Source organism: Podarcis bocagei (assembly GCF_964188305.1).
Source record: "Podarcis bocagei genome assembly, chromosome: Z".
Taxonomy (NCBI): domain Eukaryota; kingdom Metazoa; phylum Chordata; class Lepidosauria; order Squamata; family Lacertidae; genus Podarcis; species Podarcis bocagei.
In genome coordinates, this window is record NC_138140.1 from 41,259,706 (window position 1) to 41,275,929 (window position 16,224).

Here is a 16,224-nt window from a genome sequence, read left to right on the forward strand (position 1 = left end):
ATATACATAGTTCCCCTGTGTATGTTTCATTCCGCAAATGCGATTACATTAATGCCACACTGCCAACAGGGTCTCGACCCACAGCCATTATTCCAGAGGAAGCAAAATTGGTTCAAAATGGTTCTCACAGATGGATTTGCAAAGGAAAGACAATTCCGAGAATCATCGGGCATGTGGTGACTAATATAATAGCAGCTGTGTGGTTTTAAGCTTATGTTTTATGTGCCATCTTCATTAGAAATCCTTCTTTTAGTGTGTGTGTGTGTGTGTGTGTGTGTGTGTGTGTGTGTGAGAGAGAGAGAGAGAGAGAGAGAGAGAGAGAGAGAGAGAGAGAGAGAGGTGTTTCGCTTTTGGATTCTGGAGGGCTGCACCCATTAGACAACCTCAGAAAGTAAATCTTAAGAACACTTCACATATTACAAAGAAAGGGGAGCAGAACTGCAGCCACTGGCCCTGCCCTTGACGCTTATTCAGCATGTGCAAACTTCATGGGCAAAGTATATCCAGACTTTTTAGGAGCTAGGAGGGACCACTGGACTGATGCATATGTAGGTTGCACATAGGAAAAGACTGCAGACATGAATCCACTCTCCTTTTTCTGGCCATGGCCATTCTAACATGCAAAGCGACGGTGTGAATGCCTTATTTAGCCAGAGGGACCTATTCATTTTGTTATACAACCTTCCAAGGGCCACATGCCAGTGGCAGGCAGGGAAAGAAGCAAAACAGACCAGAACAGCAAATGTGAATTTCACCTTCATACAGCAGGCTAGTTTCTATACAGACTCACACACCTCTCTCAGTTCCCCACCCACAAGAGCAGGAGGCATGATCAGAGCTCAAGGACACATTCCAGCCAGTCAAAAAGAAAGCAATGAGGTGAAGGAGTGTGGGTTTGGAGGAGGTGTGGCCTAGGTGACCCTGGGGGTGAAACAGAGAATCCTGGCGAGCCACATGTGGCTTCTGGTCCTGAGGTTCCCTATTCCTGATGTAGCATGTCCTAGGCAGCCCAGTGTTTATTCAGAAGTTAAGCCCCATTGAATTGAGTAGGACTAAGGACACAAACACACCATACAATTAAATCTGTATTATACTACTTTAAACAAGTCATGGCTCCCCCTAGAGAATCTTATGAACTGTTAAGAGTGCTGAAAGTTGTCAGGAGACCTCTATTCCTCTCACATAACAATCCCCATGGTTCCCTGGGAACAGAGATTACTTGTTAAAACACTCCAGAACTGTAGCCCTGTGAGGGGAATAGGGGTCTCCCAACAACTCTCAGCGCCCCTAGCAGATTATGGTCTACAGGATTATTTATAACAGAGGTTGGATGACCACCTGTCATGGATGCCTTAGTTGACATTCCTTAGTTGACATTAGTTGACTAGGTTACCTTGGGGTCCCTTCCAACTTTACAATTCTATGTGATTCTAGATCCCAGGCGTTGGAAACTTTGTATGACAAATCGGGTTAGAAAAAGCAGAACTCCACAGCACCATCTGGTGTCATAGCGTTATAATGCATATACAAACACGTATAAAGCATTTTTTCTTTGCCAATGTAGCTGTGTCCTCAGACAATGTTGGGACCTTGCCATCTTCCTGAGGTCCCATAGTGAACGACTTGAAGCTGATGGTCTGTGATGTTTTGTTAGGGAAGGGGTTGGGGGTTGGTTGCATTTACTTAAACTAGGGGTGAGGAACATTTCTGAGCCAAAGAACTTCTGGGGCAACCTTCTATGAGCCACAGACCTGGGCTGTGCGGAACCAGGGGCAAAAGTGAGCAGGTCAATGAATGGGAAAGCTAGCTTTGCACAGTAAGTTAGTTTCTATACACGCACATACACACCTCTGCATCCTCCATCCAGGCAAGCAAGCAAGAGGCACTATCAGAGTTCAATGGCACATTTCAGCAAGGGAGATGTGATGCTATGCAATGCCAGTGAGCAGGGTCTCACTGGGTCTTTTTGGGCCTGAGGCTCCCCACCCCTTCTTTAAGCACTCTGATGCTTGCAAGACACGCAACACTTTGCAGGGGCCTAGGCTGATCTGTCACAGGTGGGAGAACTGTAGGGGTAGCATGGATGGCCCAATCAACAAGGTTTGCCACATCGCACCACCTTCTCCTGAGGACTTCTATTTGGTGCTAAGGCCTCTGCCCAACAAAGCAGAGAGATTCTGCGTGCATTTGAAATCATGTGTTTGCAATATACTGGTCCTCAACTGGAGAACTGGAAGCACATGACCTCATGTGGGTGGAAGCAGCACTGCAGTGACTTTTTTTCTGTCAGAGGAGGAAGGAAGGAAAGCAAAGAAAAAAGGGCAGATCTACATGCAGCAAGGGTAAGCATATAATACATTTACAAAACAAAAACTGGGCCCATGCAAGCAGAGTCCTGTGTTCAGAAAGACTAAAGACCACTTTAATAATTACGTCCTTTAATCATTTTTCCATTAGCAATTCCAGGAACAGCAGTGTGACACTGTATTTGAGTGTTCTTATTATTATTATTGAGGGGAAATTCGTGGAACAGGTCTCGGTGTTTCGATTTCTGGGAATGGAATTGCAACATGACCTAACCTGGGGAGAAAACAGCAAAGGCCTAATGAAGAGAGCACAGCAGAGGTTATATTTTCTGAGAATCCTCTGGAAAAACAACCTCTCAAAAGACATGTTGATGGCATTTTACCATTGTACTGTGGAGAGCGTATTAACTTATGGTCCGTGTGTGTGCTTTGGGAGCTGCACGGTTAGGGGGAAAACAATGCTGTCCAGCATTGTAAAGACTGCGGAGAGAATAATTGAGTGCACTCTTCCAACCTTGGATCAAATCTATGCTTCCAGGTGCCATAAGAAAGCTGCAGAGATAGCGCAGGATAGTGCGCACCCCGGAAATGATCTCTTTCAGCTTCTGCCTTCTGGAAGAAGGTTCAGGGTTACAAAGACTAGGACTAGCCGCCTGAGAAACAGTTTCTACCCAAATGTGATTTTGGTTTTAAACACAGTGTAAGGAGTCTCTATGGGAGTATTTAAAAATAGGGTATCAGAGTTTTTAGTGAGCTAACTAGGTTGGGATCGCTGGGATAGCAGGCTTGTTAGGTTTTAAATGTTTCATGTAGATTTTTCAATTTCGTTGTTCTGTATGGGACAATGACAATAAAGATTATCATATTGTATTGAGTTGCTGCTTATAACCTATCAAGTATTTTATTTCTGCAATCACAATCTGCTCCCCCCCCCTTTAACTCAGCACATGCTTCAGGAAGGGTAGAGATGGGAGCCACCTTGTTTCTAGACATTGGGTGATACGTAAGCAACGCCTATATTAGGAGCCACTGACCTCTTTTTTATGACCATTGGCCACATTTTGAGCAAGGGCTGCATTCCCACCCTCTCCCAGATCAGCACCTCCCCACCCAAAGACAAAAAAGATGAAATACATGTGCACACACACACACACACAGAGAGAGAGAGAGAGAGAGAGAGAGAGAGAGAGAGAGAGAGAGAGAGAGAGAGAGATTCTACATGGATTCTGGGTCAAAGTTAAAACCAATATAATTAATCTGAATCACACACACACACACACACACACACACACACACATCTTAGAGTTGAAAGAGGATGTGAGAAAGAGTGGCACTTTTCCAACTTCCTCCTTCAACTGTATGTACTTTTGGGAGGAGAAGAAAGTAACCCCCCTTGCTACCTTATGACCATGGGGACAGTGACAGGGGATGCTCAGAGATTCCATAGATGCATAGCCACCACAGTGCCAACATGTGCTAAGTTGCCAACTCCTGGTCTAGATTTATCACAGAATCCGAAGAATCAGGGTCAGCTCAAGCATTAAGTGGCCCTGAACAATGTGTCCTCTCGGCACTGCCTTCCATCAATGGACATCTTGCTGCAGTAGCAGTGCTCTTCACAACACTGGCCAGCTGTGCCTAGCTACCCTTGTATTTTTCCACATGAAATATGACCTCAGGTCAAGAGCACTGTGAGAAACTTTAAGGGCAACTAGATCCAGCTAACCAATGGTGATCAAAACCAGGGGCAAGGCCTGAAAAAGCACAAAAGAGGCAAGCATTAGCAATGAGCCCTGCCAAAGTCCTGGGGTCCTGGCAACTGTTTATGGACGCTAAGTGGTGCAGAAAAGACCCTGCAGAGGTATCTTTGTGCATGAGGAGGAGACTACACAAGGCGTCTTTCTGGTGAGGGAATAGGGATTCAAGGCTCCACATGGCTCCCTGCCCTCCTTCTCCATATCAAGCTGTCCATGGGTTCTTATAATGCAAGTGTAAGCAATTATGGGGGGGGGGAGAGATACAGGTTTCATTTTCAGCTGTGCACTCAGCTGTTCTTGACACAGAATTGCTTTAGAATGAGGCTCTCTCTATTGATGTACAGTGTGTACCCAGATCCTCCCTACAGATAGAGATTAACATCACCCATGATGATCAAACACCTGCCAAGTGTGTCTTTGGAATGCAGAAAATGTTATTTTCGTGCTCAGGCTCCACACGGGCTCATCCTTGTCTTTCCTCCTCCTGTAGTGGAAGTGCTTTGTGTTGTTTTCAAGGATGCATCTCCTCTTCTGCCATGCTTCTTATGAATATTTCACACCTGGCAATGGTCTGTTATGGCAGCTTCACGACTACAACACAGGCGCCGGCTCTTCCTATATTGACTGGAACTTCCTAAAAAAAAACCAACCAGAATGTGCTCTGTTAACTCCACCTAACATGCCATTCTGAATCGGTGGGAGGGGGACTGCTGCCCTTTGGATGTCAAACCCGAACTCCATCTGGGTTCCAGGCCAAGGATGGTGGGAGCGCAGCATCACCTCGAGGGTGAAAGTTTCCCCAGCCATGATCTAAGTTAATTAAGAACAGCTTATAATTTCCCTCTAAATACTACAGTCATACCTCGTGTTGCGTTAGGTTCATGTTGGGTCTTTTTGGCTTGCGAACACAGCAAACCCCGCGTGCATACGCAGAAGCGTTCTGCATGCTTCGCACATGCGCAGAACTGCTCTATCGTGCTCCGCGCTTGCACAGAAGCGCCACTCTAGTTGCGGACTTTTTGGGGTGCAAAAGGCACCCCGGAACAGATTGTGTCCACAACTAGTGGTACCACTGTATATTGCTATTGCTAGGGCTATTGTTGGGGTGTATGGGGTGTTAAAGGAGGGGTACTTTTGGGGGAATCCCTGAAAGATGGCCATCCAACCTCTGCTTAAAAACTGCTGCTTATCTATTAATTGCCTTACAGAGTAACATAGACAAAAAGGTAGATCCCTGCCCCAAGGCCCTTACAATGTAAACTTTGACGGGGGGGGGGAAGGAAGACTTGGGCAAAGTAACTAATATGGGAGAAATACGGTTACACGCACTAAAGTTCTGTTTCTGTGCTGTGTAAGGACTTAAAGGCTTGTACCAAAGGCTTTATAGGATAATTACGCTTGGGGTGTCTTGGGAGTCAGACTCAAGCAGAAGGGGCAGCCAGGGATAATGGGTGGAAACATTTGAGGGAAAGAGAGACCCTGGAGCGGCTGGGGTTTGGTACATCTGGAAGAGCAATGAGACAGGTGGGCATTTCTTGGTTAGTGACAATAGGCAAGATGGTGTTGTGTAGTGTAGCTGTTAGCAGGCTAGACTCACTCAGCCATGAAGCTCCTCGGGTGACCTTGGGCCAGCCACCATCTTCTCAGCATTATTTATCCCATAGGGTTGTTGTGAGAACAAAAAGGGGAGGTTAGGAGAACCATGTAAAGAAGCTTGAGCTACTTGGAGGGAAAGCGGGATATAAATGCAATAACAAGCAAATTACCTCTATCCATTCATTGTTTTGTGCATCATAAGATTCCACCGTATCCAGGTAGGTTTGTCCATCGTAACCACCCACTGCGTACAACCTGTCTCCAAGAGGACAGATCCCAACAGCATCACGGGGTACACTCAAAGGTGCTACAGTGGTCCAAGTGTCTGTTTTCGGATCATACCTAGAGTATTTATGTAGATCTTTGCAGTTATTAGTAGAATAGAAAATTAAATAAAATAACTAAGCTTAAATGCCTCCTTCAGCTGCATCAGCCCATTGGAAGGGGCCATTTTGGTGATTTGGGCGTGGGAAATTGAAGAGGGTGAATTATATACCCAGTAGCATTCATCCTCATCTCTTATACTACATGCTACTTTCTCTTCCCCCTCCCCACCCCTGCAAAGTTCCTTCTGTTTCTTCCTCTCTAGACAGGACATGTCACGTCCCACTTGCGCCCTCACTTTGATTTGGCTTCAGGGTACAATAATCAGAGTGAGGGCAGGAAAAGGAAACAACGTTTGCCATCTGGGGAGGAAGGAATCAATGGCATTGGGGCAGTAGGTATACCTAGCAGCAGCAAAGAGTAATCAAAGAGAAAACAAAGGCATCCAGATTAACAGGCAGGAGTGTGACACCGCTTTGGGAAAACTTCCCCCACACCCGGTCCCCCAAATCTGAGCTGGTAAAGGTTCTCAAGACTCCATATTGAGCCATGAGGAAGTAAGAAATATAAACATGCTTCCTGCAGCCACGAGATGGCACTCTTGACTTATGATCTAGTCCTTTCTTCTTAGTCACAATATAAAATGACTGAGTTGAAGCATGCAGCAGCAACAGTGACAGCCAATCACCCGTTCTTTATTCCCTTTCCATTTAGAGGACATCAAGCAAATGTCTCCAGAAAAAGCCAAGCATTTATTGTTATTATTATTATTACTATTTGCTGGATGGCTATAATAATTCATAGAAATGTTTTAGTCTGTGCACGCTTTAAGGAATTTTAGATATCAGCAAGCTGCCTTTTGAAGAAATTGATGGATTCTTAGTATAGAAGCCTTTTGCAGTTTAATAAATCAAAGCTACCATTCATTGCTAGATGGAAAGTGTGCATACAGCATACATTTGGAATTAAGAGAAGCAGCATTTGCATCAGATAAATCAGGGGTGGGAAACCTCAGGCCCAAATTCAGACCTCCAAGCCTCTCTGCCTGGGCCTCAGGACTTCTCCCCTATCTGCCACTGACTCTGCTTTGCATCCTCCTTGAGTGTTTTTGCCTGCCTTGAATATGTCCTCGAATACGGATCATGCTTCTCGCTTCCTTAGAAGGAAAATAAAGAAGAGTGTGTGCATGTGTGTAAGACCTAGCCCACTGTATAAATGTCAATTTTATATGCATTGTTGCTTATGGTCCTCAGAGCCGTCTTTCCTATTGGGTTTACTGGCGCATTGCACCAGGGCGCCAGCCTCTCAGGGGCACCCCAGCGAGTGGGGGAGCTGCACGGCTTTGCCGGCAGCCTCCTCGTTCCCTAAACGGCTGCCAACTGTGCCCTGTCAACCATATGGCTGGCAGGCATGCAGCTTGCTTCCCAAGCCTCCGCAGGAGGAGTGCGATCCCCGCAGAGGCTTGGGAAAAGGTTGGCAACTCTGGGAAAGGGGGGGCGCCAGAGGGATCTTTGCACCACGGCGCCAGATATGCTTAAGACGGCCCTGATCGTCCTGCCCACATATGTGGCTTCTAGAAAGTTCCGCACCTCCAATAAGAATCTATCAATTTACGAAGCGGCACACAGGTACAGTATGATCACTTCCCTAATTTTAACTTTCATTCTTTGGGAGGCCCTCCAACTGCATCCCTAATTTTGTTAATTTACTAAATTACTTTCTCTGGAGAATACCTGTTACCGTATTTTTCGCTCTAAAAGACGCACCAGAACATAAGACGCACGTAGTTTTTGGAGGAGGAAAACAAGAAAAAAAATATTCTGAATCCCAGAAGCCAGAACAGCAAGAGGGATCAAACAGCCGCGTGAAGCCTCTTCAGGGCAGGGGGAGCATTCTTCCCGCTGTCCTGAAGAAGCTTTGCGTTGCTATCCCAGAAGCCAGAACAGCCAGAAGGATCGCTGCACAGATTAAGATTGAATCCTGACAAGACAGAAGTACTGTTTCTGGGGGACAGGAGGCGGGCAGGTGTGGAGGATTCCCTGGTCCTGAATGGGGTAACTGTGCCCCTGAAGGACCAGGTGCACAGCCTGGGAGTCATTTTGGACTCACAGCTGTCCATGGAGGCACAGGTTAAATCCGTGTCCAGGGCAGCTGTGTACCAGCTCCATCTGGTACGTAGGCTGAGACTCTGGCGGACTGCCTCGCCAGAGTGGTGCATGCTCTGGTTATCTCCCGCTTGGACTACTGCAATGCGCTCTACGTGGGGCTACCTTTGAAGGTGACCCAGAAACTACAACTAATCCAGAATGCAGCAGCCAGACTGGTGACTGGGAGCGGCCGCCGAGACCATATAACACCGGTCTTGAAAGACCTACATTGGCTCCCAGTACGTTTCCGAGCACAATTCAAAGTGTTGGTGCTGACCTTTAAAGCCCTAAACGGCCTCGGTCCAGTATACCTGAAGGAGCGTCTCCACCTCCATCGTTCTACCCGGACACTGAGGTCCAGCACCGAGGGCCTTCTGGCGGTTTCCTCCCTGCGAGAAGCCAAGTTACAGGGAACCAGGCAAAGGGCCTTCTCGGTAGTGGCGCCCTCCCTGTGGAATGCCCTCCCACCAGATGTCAAAGAGAACAACAACTACCAGACTTTTAGAAGACATCTGAAGGCAGCCCTGTTTAGGGAAGCTTTTAATGTTTGATGTATCACAGTATTTTAATATTCTTTTGGAAGCCGCCCAGAGTGGCTGGGGAAACCCAGCCAGATGGGCGGGGTATAAATAATAAATTATTATTATTATTATTATTATTATTATTATTATTATTATTATTATTATTATTATGGCTCATGGGATAGCTGCGCAGCCTGCATTCGCTCCATAAGATGCACACACATTTCCCCTTACTTTTTAGGAGGGAAAAAGTGAGTCTTATAGAGCAAAAAATATGGTAAATCCAGCATGTTGTTTAAACCTAAAACATCTGTTTGGACACACAAAGGAAGGTGTCAATCATTTAATTCCTTTATGTGGTGCGGCATAATGGTTACAGCCTGAGATGGTGACCAGACCCCCACCTGGGCATGAACCTCACTGGGGTGACGTTGGACCAGTCACCTTCTCTCATCCTGAACAACCTCATAGGGTTGTTGTGGGGATAACATTGGAGTTGGGGAATATTGTATGTCACCTTGACCTCCTTGAAGAAAATGAGGTTTATATACATGCAGTAACAATTTTTAAAAATGCCCCTACCTTTCTACGCAGTCCGAAAGCCGAGAACAGTGATTCGAAGCAGGAGCATCGTGGCCACCCACGGCATAGAGAAACCCGTTGTAGGTTGCAACACCAACCCCTCCACGCCGCTTTGACATGGATGCGCACATGCTCCACTTGTTTGTGTGGGGGTCAAAGCACTCCATGGACTTCAGGCAGGAGCTGCCGTCTCGCCCGCCAACAGCATACAACCTATAACAGCAGGACAAGCAAGACATGAAGGCATCTTGTCTAATTGCCCACATTTTGAAGGAAGGACGCAGGAAGCATGCCATCGATTCATCTTGCTCTACAGCAAGGATGTAGAATATGTGGCTCTCCAGATGTTGTTGAACTCCCAGCAGGTGTTGCCAGAATGGTCAATGCTTAAGGGTGATTGGGTGGTGGGATGCAGTACAACAACATCCAAAAGGCCAAAGGTTCTCCATCTCTGGTCTACACTGACTGGCAGTGTCTCTTCAGTGTTAATCATAGAATCATAGTAGAGTTGGAAGCATAGCTGTCAACTTTCAGATTTGAAAATAAGGGATCAGCAGCCTCAAAAATAAGGGATCAGCAGTCTCACCTGTCCTGGGGACAGTCTACGGGATATCTAACAATCCGAGATAGCAGTGGGAAGAAGCGGGAAACGGCGCTGGAATAAGGGAATTCCCCCCCCCAAAAAAAGGGAAGGTTGACACCTATGGTTGGAAGAGACACTGAGGGTCATCTTGTTCGGCCCCCTACAATGCAGCTATCCCATACAGGGATCAAATCTGAAACCTTGGCATTATCAGCCCACTGTCTAATCAACTGAGCTTATCTGTGAGTGTTGTGCATACTTGCTGTTCAGTGCTGCAACCCCCACAGTGCTCCTTGGTGTTGCCATGCTTGCAACGTAATTCCACTGCCGGGCCTGAGGATCCCATCTTTCCACCGTGTTGAGGTAACTCCATCCATCGTGGCCTCCGACCGCATACATTGGCCCTTCAAGCATTGCGACACCTTTGGATGAAAATCAGAGTTGGGAGGAAAGTAGTAGATATTAATGTAGAGGCACATCTGTTTAATTACATATTCATGTTCCTCACCTACACCCCACCATCCACCCAGTAGAGCCATATGGTGGGTAACTGGCATAACAGTCACACAACAAAACACAACACCTAAATTCATGCAACAATACAGGACAAGGAATCTCTGGGGCTGTGAACAGCCTGTGAAGCTTCATGGCTATGGAGTAGGGGTGGGTATGTCTGTTTCATACAGTGCATTCCACCCCATTTTTAACTCTGTGTGTGTACTCAAAACATTCTCTTTGTAATAATTGGAGTGAAGAAGAGGGCTGGGAAAGCCCACTAACACACGTAGTTCTGACTTCCACCAATGCTGGATCCAAGTTGTTGTGTTTGAGCTATGATAGGAAAGCTCTTACTGTGATCATTGAATCACAGTGGTCCATTCACACATGCATCTAATGTCAAGGGAGAACATAGACCTGTTCTCAAGGTATGGGTAGACCTGTTCTCAGTTAGAGGTCTCTGGAGAATCATTGCACGGCAAGTGCATGTTTAATGTGTGACAAACTGTCATTGCCAGTTTAAGTAGAATATAATTTTGCAAATGTTCTTACCTAAACCATGTCTGTGTGTTGACATTGGGGGCATCACTGTCCAGGCTTTGGTTACTGGATTGAAACATTCGACTGTATTGGATGTTTTCAGGCCATCTCTTCCTCCTACAATGTACAGCTTGTTGTCAATCACAGCAACCCCAAACTGTAGCCGCCTTCCATTCATGGTTCCAATTTGGATCCAGCTGTTTGTCCTCAAGTCGTATTTCTCAATGGTGGTAGTGCCTGTTGAAAATATATGAATAGTGAATTTGAAGGAGAATCTTACAGAATAGTGGTGGCAATGGAATATTGATGAACATTCAGTGATATCGCTGACACTGTTTGGAGATAATGAGCAGCCAATTTTAACCACTTATATAACTGAGATATCTTGAGAATTTGTACATAAAATACATGGAAAGTATTTGTGCTTGAAATACATGGAAGTGCAAGGCACCATTAAATATTTGGTGGTTAAGAAGTTTTTTTAGAGTTTGCTTCAAGGATAGGAACTGGTCAAAATTCTAAAATGATGGTGTGGTCATGTGTACCAGTGGCAAGTTATAGAGTGTGGAAAATGAACTACATGCATGCAGAAATAGGCTGGAAAAGTAGAGCGGTAAACACCCAAGACTTGTACCTTGTAGCTAGGGATATATTCACAGACTGAGTGGTGCATGGTGTTTTTTAATCTTTTTGTAAAGGGATAAAAGAGAGAGAGAGAGCAGGATCAGACCAACCAGATGTCTATGTGAAGCCCACAAACAGGGCCTGAGAACAGCAGCCATCACAACAAGTAGGCACTGATAGTATTATCCTCCTGAATTTCTCTTTTAAATCCACCCTAGTTGGTGGCAATTCCAGGATTGTTTAACAGTGTAAAGAAGTATTTTCTTTTGTCTTCCAGCATTCAGCTTGAGTGTCCCTGAATTCTGGGGTCATGAGAAAGGGACAAAAAACTTTACTCTGTCCACTTTCCCTGACATCCATAATTTTACCGACTTCTATAATTTCATCTCTTACCTGCCTTTTCTCTCAACTAAAATGCCCCAGAAGTTGTAACCTTTCCTCAGAGGGAAGTTGCACCAATCCCTTGATGGTTTCGGTTGCCCTTTTCTGAACCTTTTCCAGCTCTGAAGCGAGGCAACCAGTGTTGCTATTTTCAACTGTGAAATTCCAATTAATTCTAATTCATTCCACTCCTGTCCATTCAATTCTAAAGGTCAGCCACTAAAGCAAAGATCTTAAGGCTCGGACTTCAGCTTCAATCTCCTATGTGTCCATTATGATTGCACAAGAAACACAATGCAATCCAAACCATTTTCTCCCCTTCATCCTGAGGATCTAAAGTGCTGTGCTTTTTTCCTCTCTTTTTTTTTTACCTTGGGAGCGGTGTGAGCAACTGTATCTGAATAATGTTAATATTCATTCCATATAACAAAATGTAATATGGTGGCAAGACGGCGTGTTTGAAATTAGTTCAAACATCCAATCTTGCTAGCAATTTCTGCAGTAGCAAGTAACACTACAATCTCTTTGAATAATTGCTTTTCTGTGGGTTGTATGCTGTGGGGGTAAGGTTAAAGTTTCTGCAGGTAGCAGCGGAATATAAACCTATTCGTTCCCTTTTTTTTTCAAAAAAGTGTGGCACTTTAAAAGTGGCAGATGGAATCGGATAGGCTTTGGTTTATAGGTGAATCGCCTTATCTTCCAGAGCTTACACCTGCATTCCCTGTTGAGGATTCAAAATACTGTATGCAGAATTAGCAATACCTGGTGGAGGGGGCACAGGGTCATAGCTTGGCAATGCCAACAGGTGCAAGGTGTAATTTGGGGCAGGGCTTTATTGTGGCTCCCCAGGTCTGTGGAGCATCATTCTTGTCAAGATCCAACAGGTACCAGCTATCTGCACTTTCCGGAAACAATTTAAGACCATCTTGCTCTGATGGGCTTTCCCATCTGGATGAATGGGTCTTTACCATGAGTGTCTACTTTGTATGGTTTTTGTATTTTTATCTGTTTTAAAATATATTTGGTGTAAATTGCTTTGAGACAGTTGTTTATAAGGATATTAATAAATCAATAGTAATAATAATGTGAAGGTAGATTAGTAAACACAGGAAGTTGCCTTCTAATTAAGGTGGGGTGGTGGGTGGTGATGGCGATTATATTAAATTATGGGCGTTCCACACACATTATGTCTCAAGGCAGTGTACAAAATGCAATAAAATACAAAATAAGCATACTTCCAGCTGGGAAACAAAAATGTCTTCAGCTGTTTCCCAAAGTGCAGATAGTGGTCAACTGTTATATCTCAATAGGAGTGATGTTCTACAGAGTATCTTTGAAACCTGAAGGAGAAGCTCCCCCACAGACCACAGTGGCCTGCTGAGTATATAATGGATAAGCTGGTCTCTCAAGTCACCTGGTCCTGAGTTGTAGAGGGTCTTTTATGATAGTAACAACACCTTGAACCTGACCCAGTAGCAGACTGCCAGTGGTAGTTTGCCCTCACAAGCAACCTAGTCACCAGGTTTTGCACCAGTTGTAGCCTGCCGAGCCACTTCAAGGGTAGTCCCGCATGGAGCACATTGCAGCAATCCAACTTTGCGTGGACAACTGTGGTCAAGCTATCCCGATCCAGGAATGGCCATAGCTGTCTTCCTAGCTGCAGCTGGTGAAAGAAGATGCAAGAGGGCTGGGCTCCTCTCGTAGTTGTGTAGAAGAGGTCACTACACTTGCTAAAATCCCCTTTCCTACACAACTATTTAAATACAGAAGCCCTGACCTCTTTTACATCTGCCCATCCTAGTCTGAATTGAGCTCCCTATTCCAAGCCCAGTACTCTTTTCACCATCCCATGTTGCCTGTGATGTGAAAATGTACTTGGAATTGTATAGGCAGTGCCTGGTAGCCTCTCGAAAGGCAAAGGAATTGTGGACTGAGCGATCTAGTAGTCAGAGCACAGCTTGCTAATATCGATCTTCTGTAGTTCATCTAAACTGTTGCCACAGTTGTGCTCATCCTCATCAATAATCTCCAATGGCCAATGTTGGTTGGAGTCCAACATCTGGAGAGACCCAGATTCCCTATCCTGGCTTTGTATCAGGAGTAGCCAGTGGGTACCTGCCAGATGTTTTGGGCTATAACTGTTATCATCTCCAGTCAGCATAATAAATGATTAGGGATAGTGGGAGTTGTAGTCCAAAACATCAGGAGAATAGCATGTTGGCTACCCCATCCTTACATCCTTACATGCTAACTACATTTATTGTGAACTAAGTTTTCATAGGCCAGAGGTCACTTTGTCAGTTTACCTTTGGTGGCATCCATACCCCCCACAGCATAGAGAGAGCCCACGGTGGACTTCCTAGGCTTAGTACGAGGACTCTGCATCATAGACCTCCTTTCTGGTAGCAGGTGATACTTCATTGCTTCCATGAGAAGTTTCTGGCACTCAAGGTCATCAGTGAACATGGGGCTGTTTTCCAGATCTGCTAATAGCTGAGACATACAAAGTCTTGGTGTTCATATTGATGTAATCAAAAGGTCATTTCTATATATATCAGCCAAGTCTTTCTCCAGATGTTATGGGCCACAGGGCATCATAATAATTAGTGGGGACCCTGAGACAGCCATTGGAAATCCTCCTCATGGCTGGTGTTGCTGCTACTGATCCTTCTCCTCTTCCACACCTGGAGCTGCCTATGGGAGGAGAGAGTTGGCAAGTGGGCCAACAGGACCCAGGATTCAGGTTGCATGGGCTTCTGTGCATATTAGTTTGCACACATAAGACTAAACAAAATGTTGGAATTCAACTGCAATTTTGGGGAATGAAGTTGGCAGGTCAGCAGTGAACTTACCTACTGGTGCATGAACTCCAGTAGATGCCTAACCATGCTGACTCCTGGCTTGGGGAACTGCTGTCAAGCTTCCTACAATCAAATCCCACTCCCTATCATCCTCAACCTTCTTGTCATAGCTTGGAAGATTGTCTCCCATCTCTTATCCCCAGTATTTGACCTCCTCAGTGCATTACCAAAGCACTTCTCCATGGTCTGATGATCCTATGATACTATTGGGATGTCTGGATGGGGGAATTATAGGAAACAATTCCACTCACAGTTTCTCACACAAGCACAGCCTGGTCTCCAGTGGGAGGTGCCATGTGATTTACCACCAGACCTGGCCAGCTTCTGCTCTCTGATGCCTCCAGCTTTGGCTCCAACCTAAGTGCCAAGATTGCTGACATATCCCTATTGTCTTCTAATGAAAGGAGTACAGTCCCATAGTCATCCTTCCAACATTAAATTAAACTAATTGCCAGTGGAAGGTTTTTACTAGGTGCAAGCAATACCAAAGGTAAAAACATGGCTATTCACCCAACTCTTTTGATAGAATGGTGCCCTTACTTGGCTGATATAACAAATAGGTCAGCTTCAGTTATTATCCACATTTCCACATCAGATTGTGAGGGGCTCATCAACATTTTATTGAAAATGTATTCCAATATACACATTTTTATACTTTTCTACATCCCCCCCCCAATCTTTACATTTTGCAAAGCAATTTCCCCTAGTACAGTGCATTTTTTAATAAAACTCTATATATGCATTTGAAATATACGTGAGTATATGAATTTTTGCACATTACTTGGCTGGAGACCTTCATTGCAAAATTCATGCAAGTCTGAATTTCAAATATGGTTGTGTTTCAGTTCACATGCTGTTTCAGAAAATGCAGATTAGGTAGGCTTCACATTCCTGAATGTCATCTGAATCAAATTTCTCACTCAGTCCTAGTTGCTAGTGTAGGGTTTGATTTTCACATTAGGTGCATTTCAGTGAAATATTATTTGAAATGTGATTGCTCGCTCCAGGATTGTGTGACCAATAAAGAGTAGGTTCAAAATGGTTTAAACAAAATAAAAATTAATAACAGTCATAACAACAGGAGGTTTGGAGCTGAAAACAGTATCACAAAATCTAGGGAAGCACAAAATCAGCAGGATAATGATGTTTCAAGCCGCACATTTACCCTGGAGGTGTGGATCAGGTCAGTGTGCATAAGGATTCATAGAAATCAAATCTCTCAGGCATTCTATCCAGAGGCCTACCTGTGGGGACAGCAAAGGCAATCGGATATAGGAGAGAAGCATTCCGAGCTCCCGCTGCCTGGGTTGCAAGTCGTGCCGAACCCACAACATCAATGCCTTGAATATGGATTCTTCATCTGGGACATTGATGTCATCACTTGACAGGAGCTTAGCAATTTCACCGGCAGGCAGCAAGAGAAATTCCTGGTTCTTTATTACCTCAGTGAAGTGTTCCTAATGAAAGGAGTAAAACATAACTTAGCATGGCATCTGCATTTTAC

General features: G+C 45.0%; 1 protein-coding gene across 4 annotated transcripts in view; it reads right to left on the reverse strand.

The window, feature by feature from the left end:
- Positions 1-293: 293 nt before the first annotated feature.
- The window catches only part of KLHL4 (kelch like family member 4), a 45,389-nt gene continuing 29,458 nt past the window's right edge, over positions 294-16,224 (reverse strand). Inside the window, exons 5-12 of one of the 4 annotated variants that reach the window (XR_014004367.1) lie at positions 15,965-16,177; positions 14,166-14,352; positions 10,867-11,091; positions 10,076-10,238; positions 9,234-9,446; positions 5,830-6,001; positions 4,033-4,697; positions 294-3,953 (exon numbers count right to left, since the gene is read on the reverse strand). Coding sequence is in view for 2 of the 4 variants with exons in the window: in XM_081180015.1 (XP_081036141.1) it covers positions 4,638-4,697; positions 5,830-6,001; positions 9,234-9,446; positions 10,076-10,238; positions 10,867-11,091; positions 14,166-14,352; positions 15,965-16,177 (1,233 nt within the window). In the remaining 2 variants the exon portion in view is untranslated. Of the gene's footprint in view, positions 4,698-5,829; positions 6,002-9,233; positions 9,447-10,075; positions 10,239-10,866; positions 11,092-14,165; positions 14,353-15,964; positions 16,178-16,224 lie in introns of all 4 variants that reach the window. The other 3 variants (XR_014004368.1, XM_081180015.1, XM_081180016.1) reach the window with 3 other exon arrangements.